This window comes from Gavialis gangeticus, unplaced genomic scaffold (genome assembly GCF_001723915.1).
Source record: "Gavialis gangeticus isolate Ggan-Ray unplaced genomic scaffold, GavGan_comp1, whole genome shotgun sequence".
Lineage (NCBI taxonomy): Eukaryota > Metazoa > Chordata > Crocodylia > Gavialidae > Gavialis > Gavialis gangeticus.
This window is the reverse complement of record NW_017728998.1, coordinates 22,466,330-22,475,548: the sequence shown is the minus strand read 5'-3', so window position 1 is coordinate 22,475,548 and position 9,219 is coordinate 22,466,330. Positions and strand designations below refer to the sequence as shown.

General features: G+C 46.0%; 1 protein-coding gene across 6 annotated transcripts in view; it reads right to left on the bottom strand.

Annotated features, from left to right (window-relative positions):
* The window catches only part of LOC109289542 (neural-cadherin-like), a 98,970-nt gene that overhangs the window by 27,756 nt on the left and 61,995 nt on the right, over nucleotides 1–9,219 (bottom strand). For all 6 annotated transcript variants that reach the window (XR_002095396.1, XR_002095397.1, XM_019505615.1 and 3 more), the window contains exons 27-30: nucleotides 8,059–8,225; nucleotides 6,602–6,866; nucleotides 3,454–3,634; nucleotides 518–762 (exon numbers count right to left, since the gene is read on the bottom strand). Coding sequence is in view for 4 of the 6 variants with exons in the window: in XM_019505615.1 (XP_019361160.1) it covers nucleotides 518–762; nucleotides 3,454–3,634; nucleotides 6,602–6,866; nucleotides 8,059–8,225 (858 nt within the window). In the remaining 2 variants the exon portion in view is untranslated. The remainder of the gene's footprint in view (nucleotides 1–517; nucleotides 763–3,453; nucleotides 3,635–6,601; nucleotides 6,867–8,058; nucleotides 8,226–9,219) is intronic.

Here is a 9,219-nt window from a genome sequence, read left to right as displayed (position 1 = left end):
CCCAAGCCTGCAAAGGGGCCCAGAAGACACAAAAAAAAAAAAAATCAGCAATTATAATTCACAACTATAACTAAAATGCTTCACAAGCCAAAGGTTCACTTGTCTTTTATTCCTATCTGGACAATTTTTATTCCTAAAGAATTTATTTCATTGTGACTGGCTGAATTTTAATTTATGTTTTTCTCCTAGCCATCCCCTTCCTTGAGATCAGTTAAAATTTGACTCCACTTGCACCTTCTGCACGATTTCTTAGAAATGGAATGCAAAGGTGCAGAAAATAAAACTACAAGGGCTTTCCTCAGATGAATTACTGATTTGCTGCATAATGTCTGCATAAGGGATGAAAAGTTAAAGTGTTTATTGATGGACCAGCGAGGACAATGCTGTGAGAGCACAGTCCATTCTCTGCTAGAAAGCAGATTCTTCAAAGGCAGATACCATGAGAATCCAGACAAGAAAGGATGGACATACAGATTAAATCACCAAAGATAATACAAGACATAGTTGCCATAACTACCTAAGAGCGTCAAGAAGCAAATGCAGATGGCAAATATGGAGCTGAAGCTCAGGCCTGCATCCTCGCGGAAGACAGCCAGCGTGATTTCACAGTTCTGGCCAGTGTAGCCATCAGGGCAGTGACATCGGAACTTGGTTGGAGACTGGGAGATACACGTACCAAAGTTACAGGGTCTTTTGGCACATGCGGTATAGACACAGTGCCTGCCTGTGGCATTCTCCATGATCATGTGTCCTGGGGGGCAACTGAGAAGACAAATACAGAATAAAACAGTGAAACTCCTTATTAAGAGCAGACATGACAGAGTGCTGAAAACATTCTACCAGCCTTGGGGCACATGCTGTACTCCTAAGCCATCTCCTAGTACAAAGGTATCTAGTGTAGTATCTACTTCAGCAGCGCGTCTCTAGAGCAGTGGTCTCCAACTTTTTTGATGGTGAAGATCACTTTTTAGAAGTAAAGGGCATATCAGGATCTACTGCACCCCCCCTACCCACATCCACCTCCCGTGCCCAGCAGCGGGAGCCCCCAACACGTGCCCCTGGACCATGCAGACTTCTGGCCAACAGGCAGGCATGGCTCAGCACAGCCACGACAGAAGTGGGATTGGGCCCCAACCCAACCCAGCCAGGTCTGGGACACTTCACAATCCAGGGGCGCATGTGGGGGGGACTCCCGCCGCTGGGTATAGCCTGATGGAGGTCCCGGGGGCCTGTTTCCCCCACACACACACACGTGTGCTTGGGACAAGGTAGCTGCTGCTGCTGCGGGCTGCCCACCCCCACGCGCCCCTGGACAACCAGATAGTCCCAGACCTGCCTGGGCTGGAGCTGCGCCCACGTGAGTCCCCGCTGCTAAGCTGAGTCACGCCCATGTGGCCAGCTGCAGCAGGACTCAAGGTGCAGCAGCAGCTTCCTCTGCCGTCTCCACCCCCATAGAGATGGGGAGGAGGCCCACCAGCACCCCTGGGCTCCAATCCTCCCATCACCTAGCCAGGCTGGTGCCCCACTTACCTTTGCCTGTTCCTGGCTGGGCAGCACGGTTAGTTGCTCACCGCGGGGGCCTTGATCTGGCCCCCACCCCTTACCTCCCCCACACATTGACCTGCTGGGGCTGAGGGTAGTAGGTGTGCGCATACGTGTGCGCTCAGCTGTTCCCTCAGCCCAGGATCAACCCAAAGAGCCTCCAGGATCTACCTGTCAATCGGGATCCCCAGGTTGGTGACCACTGCTCTAGTGTTCTCTGAAGCCAAGAAAAGGGCTATACGGTTGGTACCGAATTACCGTAACTGAAACAAACACAAATGGGTGTACACCAGGGGCTCATTTTCATTGCAAAGTTAACTGATGTTATAATTTAAGTGTTGCTTCCAACTTGAGACCTGCCCATGCCCAAGAACTCTTACTCTGAGTAAGGCAGTGCTTTTAACTCAATGTGGCTGGCCTTTAGAGGGATGTAAGCTATAGCAGGGGTTTTCAACCTTTTTTAATAACTGTACCCCTGGCAGCCTCCTTTTTAATAAGTGTACCCTGGGGGAGGAGGTTGGCGAGCAAGCAGGGGCATGGTGAGTGCTGGAGCAGTGGCTGTGCAGCATCTGTACAACCCTGCTCTCGCCCTGCCCTGGCCCTGCTCCTGAGAGGCAGCAGCGTGGGGTGGTAGCGATCCGTCCCCACATACCACCTGGGACTTTTCAAAGTACTCCCAGGGGTATGCATATCCCTGGTTGACAATCCCTGAGCTATAGCATGAGCTAGTGCAATTCACTAGCTTCTAATGCAACTGGTACATCTAGACAGTAAAATGCAGTGCTGTGCAAGATATCCAAGCTAGCTCTGAACAAGTTTGCACTTTCAATTTATAGACATATTTAAAAAGAGCTATTTAACTTGCTTTTTGGTAGAGTTAGTCAGTCCAGGTGAAAAACCATGCTAATGCAGACACATTGCTTCTTGTACCTGAGTTGGCTTCTTGAGAGCTAACTTACTGAGCTCTGCACAGGACTACGCTGTGTTGCACTGGCATAGCCAAACACTCTCATGTTGCTGGTACATCATTCTGTCCTGTTTTATGTTCTGGCCATATTCATGCAAGCTAGTTTAGCTCAGGAGGGGGTAGGTTTACTCAGCAGTGGAGACAGCATTAGAATGAAGAATGGACTGATGCTTCATCTCAAACTAATGTTCAGGAAACTTTTGAATATTTAAAAACTGAATCTAACTGTAGGTTATCAGCTGAAATAAACACCCTTCCTAGGTGTTGGGAAAATTACATCTTGAAGTTAGCTAAATATCTTGGTTTGAAAAACAGGGACTTTTGTTTAAAAATAAATATTTCAAGCGTTTGTTTTAACCCTTAAAACAAAGTCCCTGCAGTGTTGTGAGGAACTTAGTCTTAACAATAAGTTATAGCATTTGATGGCAATCACTTCCTCTGATTCACACTGACCATTACATGCGGTTTTAAAGGGCATGCCATGCACATCAATATCCACATTCTCTCAGAGTTGATTGTTTCAGACACCTCTGAGTGCAATTAAACCACACTACTACCCAATTCCAGTTTTTACAAAGTGGGCAAACATTTTCTTGCATGTGCTGCACTCCTTAAGCAGCTCTAACAGAGACAGCTGGTATCCACCTGCTTACCATTACTGGAATTAATGGAAATATGCTGATTTACACCAGCTGAGGATGCTGCAAACAGGGACAGTTTGCACTTTGCTTTAACATCTAAGTAAGCTCAACAAAACCAATGAAGTTGTAGAGGCATAAATAAGGGCAGAATTTGTGCAGTGTTTCACTGATGTTTAACTGGATGATTCTTATGGGAGGGTTTGGTTTTTCTTCCAGCGGCAGGATGCAACTGATATACTTTTTATCATCCACGTCCTCCCACCTTGCTGTGGAGTTTTCTGTGCTCCTGATTTCCCCAATTACCTGCATTCATGCATCATCCACAAGTCAACACAAATAAACTGCTGGCTACAGGGGTTGTTCCTACAGGCCTCTGAAGAGCAGCCTTCTTTCACTCCTTGGACACTTAATACTGACACCAGCTCCTTAGTGTGAGTATCCAGAGGCATCCTGTAGTTATTAAATCTGACATCCCTCATACATCCTAGGGCAAAAAATGGAGAATGTTTGGTTTTGAAAGCTGTTCAGCTGAACTATTTGAAAGAGTTGTCAGTACTATAATAGTGGACTCAAGCCAGAAAGTTCAGATCTAGGTCTGAATATCTCCACGAATTGTGGGGGTGGAAGACAGTGACCTGGAGCTTTGATTCAACCTGTTAAAGAGACATGGACTGGATCTAGAGCCAGACTTTCTAAAGTTTGGAGCTGGAGCAATCCTCAAATCCAGGTCACCATCTGGGGAGAGTGCTCCACACTTAACATGTCACCACTTTACTAAGATTTCTAAGGAAAAGGACAAATAGCCAGAAGAAGGGGGTAACAGATGATTACCCATTTAAATAATGGTGGTAGTGGATCTTTTTAGAAATTGTATTTTATTAAAGTCTTCAATTTGTATAATAAAAAGACCATTAACAGTCAGAGGCATTGAGTTACTAAACAAATAGCAATAGATGTATTAAGTGCCAGGGGGACAGGACTCCCAATGTATACACATCAGACATGCATATGGAAACATAAACCTCAGTCAATAACATGCATCTGTAGAGTTTAAAGGCCCTTTAATAACACTCGGGTAGATGAGGCTGCATGGCAATGAGTGACAGTAATATTAGACAGATTTCTGTTTCAATTAAAGTTGCCACCAACAACTGTATGACTTTAAATTCCATTTCCTGGGCTAATGGCTTACTTGCACATTCTAGGCTAAGAAAAGACTAACCACAGTCTCCAGTTCTTGGCAAAAATGTTACGCAATTACCACCAACAAAACACACAGCATCTGTTAAAAAAGCCATCTGTGTAACATGGATGTTGTAGGTTATTAGTGTATATATCCTCTTTGAGGCAGGGACTATCTTTCCCTTTGTTTTTGTACAGTGTCTAGCACAATGGAGTCATGGTCATGACTAAATCAGTGTAGAAATGCAAATAATTAATGAGGACAGTAGTTGTGACAAGAATGTAGGACTCGGGCATTCCCAGTCTGGTGGCAGATCACCAGAACTACCTTCCTTTCTTCAGAGCTGGTATTTCCTTATCCCACGTTCTGCTTTGGAGGCTTGGGCTGCTGGTCAATATGTGCACAGAGCAGAATGGAGCTGTTCACCAGTTCTGCATACGTACTCACATAATCAAAGAAAGTTAGGGCTGGAAGGGACCTCAGGAGGTCATCTAGTCCAACCCCCTGCTCAAAGCAGAACTATCCCCAACTCCTGATCATCCCAGCCAAAGCTTTATCTAGCCAGGTTTTGAAAACCTCCGAGGACAGAGCTTCCATCACCTCTCTGGGTAACCAGTTCCAGTGTTTTACTACCCTCCCAGTGAGAAAATTCTTCCTAATATCTAACCTAAACTTCCCTTGACAATAAAGACACATTGCTGGCTCATAGTCACGCTGCTGGCTCATAAAGGTACTGACCACTTCAGCCTTTTCTGCATCCTCTGTCACAAGGTTACCTCCCCCATTCAGCAAGGGACCCACACTTTCCCTGATCCTCCTCTTGCTACCAACATACTTGTAGAAACCCTTGTTACCCTTCACATCCCTTGCTATCTGCAACTGCAATTGTGCTTTGGCCTGCCTGACTTCATCCCTGCCTGCCCAAGCAATGCTCTTATACTCCTCTCTAATTATTACTCCTCTTATAAGCTTCCTTTTTGTGATTTAGTTTACTAAAGAGCTCCCTGCTAAGCCAAGCTGGTCTTCTGCCATACTTGCTAGTCTTCCTACACATTGCAATGGTTTGTCCCTGCGCTCTCAGTAAGGCTTCTTTAAAGGACAGCCGGCTCTCCTGGACTCCTCTCCCCCTCAGACTGGCTCCCAGGTGATCCTGCCCATGAGTTCCCTGAGTGAGCTGAAGTCTGCTTTTCTGAAGTCCAGGGTCCTTACTCTGCTACTCCCCATCCTTCCTTTCCTCAGGATCCTGAACTCGATCATCTTGTGGTCACTGTTGCCCAAGTTGCCATCTACTAGTACCTTCTCCACCAAGTCTTCCACGTTTGTGAGCATCAGGTCAAAAAGAGCATGGCCCCTAGTTGGCCACTCCAGCACTTGCACCAGGAAGTTATCCCCAATACTCTCCAAAAACTTCCTGGATCACCTGTGCACTGCCATGTTGCCCTCCCACCAGATGTCAGGGTGATTGAAGTGCCCCATGAGAACCAGAGCCTGTGATCACGAAACTTCCACTAGCTGTTTGAAGAAAGCCTCATCCACCACTTCCTCCTGGTCTAGTGGTCTATGGCAGACCCCCACCACAGCATCACCCTTGTTGCTCTCCCTTCTGACCCTAACCCAGAGACTCAACAGGCCTATCTCCAGCTTCATACTGGAGCTCTGAGCAAGCATATGGCTCTTTTACATAAAGAGCAACTCCTCCTCCTCTTCTCCCCTGCCTGTCCTTCCTGAACAGTTTGTACCCATCCATGACAGTGCTCCAGTCATGCGAGCTCCCACCAAGTCTCTGTTATTCCAATCACGTCATAGCTCTATGATTCTGCGAGGACTTCCAGTTCTTCCTGTTCATTTCCCAGGCTCCATGCATTTGTGTATAGGCATGTGAGGCAACTAGTGATTGCCCTAATTTCTCAGGAAGCATAAAAGCACCTCTCCTGTTGCCCCCTCCTGCTTGCTCTTCCTCCATGTCTCCTGCTTCCCCACGTACCTCAGGACTTTGGTTTCCATCCCTGGACCCTGCAGTCTGGCCAGGAGAGGGTTTTGTCAGGTGTCCAGACCCTTCCTAACCCAATGTGGCACATTCCAGCACCTTTTTCCTTCTGTGAATGTTGTATTTTGTCTCCTGCAAATGCCCACAAACTTGCCTTCCAAAAACTCCATCTAACTCAGGCTTTATAAAGGAGATGAATGTCTCAATGTTCACACGTAGTACCAAAAAACCCTCCGACTGATACCCCACATTCTACAACAGTTAAGCCAGGGAATCCTTACCTTGAAAACTCTGATTTGGATTGAAAGGGTAAGTATTTCCAAGCACCAAACTGCTGGGATCAATTATAATTTCTCTGTAAACTCCTGCTGCTCTAAGTGTTTCTCTCTTCCCACCTCCTTCATACAGGCGAAGGGTGAATTCATTCTCAATTCTCTCCAAGGTGATATGATGCCACTCACCATTGCCAATGTTGTAGGAGGAAAGATTTACAGTATAGTTTCCATCACCCAGGTTATACGAAGCCATTAAGAATCCCTGAGACACCTTGGGGATTATGAACAGAGTATTAAAAAGAAAAGGAGAATCAATCTGTTGTCCAGTATTTGATCTGTTAGGTTATTTGTATCTAATATATCTTAATTAGTCAGCAATTTTGAAAAAAGGGACTGAAGCCTAGATAAACCTGCTAGGTTAAACTAGCTAGCTTGAGCACTGGTAGTAACTTAGATACCCATGCACTGATGATACCCATGCAAATTAATACATCCTGATTTTCTATGAGTACAGAGCTTAGATACAGGACAAATTTATAGCACTGTATTTGCCTTAATCCAGCATTAAAAAGGCAGGGGTTATACAATATATAGCCTTACAACAGTGGAAATTACTACAATCCATGTAAACTTATCCTGGAAATTTATCAGTTGAAATTTCACTGGCTTAAGTGTTGTATGTCTGCAGTTATCCAAAAGTAGCCATTTACTAGATGCAAATAGCCTATTACCTGCTTCCTGCACCTAGGTGAGGCACCAAAATTGTGCTGCTGTGGTAATTACCCTAGGATACCTGGTTGTCTGCCTGTGGTGGATCCCACATTGGGATACACCTGTATACCTTTGCTTATTGATGCATTTTACCCCAGTGTTAATGTGACAGGTATCCAAGTCCTGTGACAAAAGCAAACAGATGGTTACATGGTTGGGAGTGTGCTACAGTGTCACTCTTTCCTGATGGGTCCAACAAGTGCAGCTCAGTAGTGATTAGTGAGGATTACCACTTGATGGCCTACGTAGAATCAGTCTAATATTTTCAATTTAGGGCCAAGGTCACAGGGCATAATCCAATGGTATCTTTCCTGGCCAAAAAGAATCAAAACTGAATTCTGTATTCCTGCTGCAGAGTTGCTACAAGGCCAACATTTTAACATAGCTGTCTCCAGCTAGAGTCACACAGGACACCAGACTAGAAGGACTACTTATCTATTGTCTGTGGTAGTTCCTGTGGTCCTGTTTTACATGGATATAAATCCATTGAAACTCCTGGAATTACAGTGTAAAATCTACTTAACAAATAGAGAAACAGGACCTTATCCTACACATATTTGAAAAAGCTGACAAATAGAACTGTACAGTACAATTTTGGAGATGGGTACTTCTGGTCTTGTAGGATAATGTAAACACAAAGTTGCCATTTTGCCCATAACTGGCCAAAATGGGTTGGAGGGTTATAACCTCACCTGCAGGATGATGTATTCATCCTTGTTCCGAGAAGCCATGCTCACAATGACACTGTCAAGCTGTCGTGTCCTAATCATTGCCTCTAAGAGCATTCTGCGGGAAGACACAGCAACAGGAAGCTGATACCGGATGTGGCTCCCTGGGCCAAATGTATATTCTTTGGCAACTAAGAAATCAAAATAAAAGATTACCCTTTGTAGGAAAAAGATTATTTTTTAGTTATTACAAAAGAGTTAGGTAAGTAAAACAAGAGATTCCACTTGAGGCACTGCCCAGCAAAACAGTGCTGGCTTAGTGCATCTGTTCAAGTTCTTCAAGCCCGTTCCATTGCTTTCCCCACCTCTGTTCATTAGTACAGCTAGGCATATCCCCATCTGGAGCCTATTAATGCAGCTATTCAAAATTCTTGGAGGGGGTAGCAGCAGGTATCACCATGTTCCCTTTCCCCATGCATTGAGCAGGCTCCTGCACAAAGCCCCTTGCCCATTCGTTCATCCCATCACTCCCAATGCACTTGTGGCTTCCCCAGCATACCTATTTTTCCCACCCTGAAAGCAAAGGACCCATCAACATAGTTCCTTAACTGGAAATCAATATTCTGATAATTATTTTTAAAGTATGTTTACAGCAGCAGCTTCTCTCACAACAGATTACTGTGAAACCCAAAGTTAAAATAACAGCCAGGTAGGAAAGGCTGAGACGGCAGTGTGACGGGCTGGCTGGCAGTGACCTGGCCCAGGGGTTTTGAAAGGGCAAAAGATGATTGGAGGACTTGGGATTCCCTTTCCGCACCAATCAGGCCCCAGAGTCTCACCCCCTGTGTCCCCTGATTGGCCCCTTGGGTCACCTGGAGGGGGATAAAAGGGGCAGCGTGGGCTGACTCGGGAGAGACCAGCAAGGGACAACAAGGAAGGAGCTTCACAGAGCTGGCAAGAGCTGAGCCAGCGGGGCAGGAGCAGTGCCCTGGAAGAGCCTGAAAGAGCAGGCCCTGCAGGCAGCAGTGGGACCCTCAGCAGCACGGCGTGTGGCTAGCAGGAGAGGCCCCCACTGGGCTCCAGGATCCCCTACGAGAGGCTGCAGCCAGCAGGAGAGGCTCCCCCGCTCCAGCAAGGATCTGAGCAGCGACCTGAGAGTTTCCCAGCTCTGCTTCCAGCTCCTCC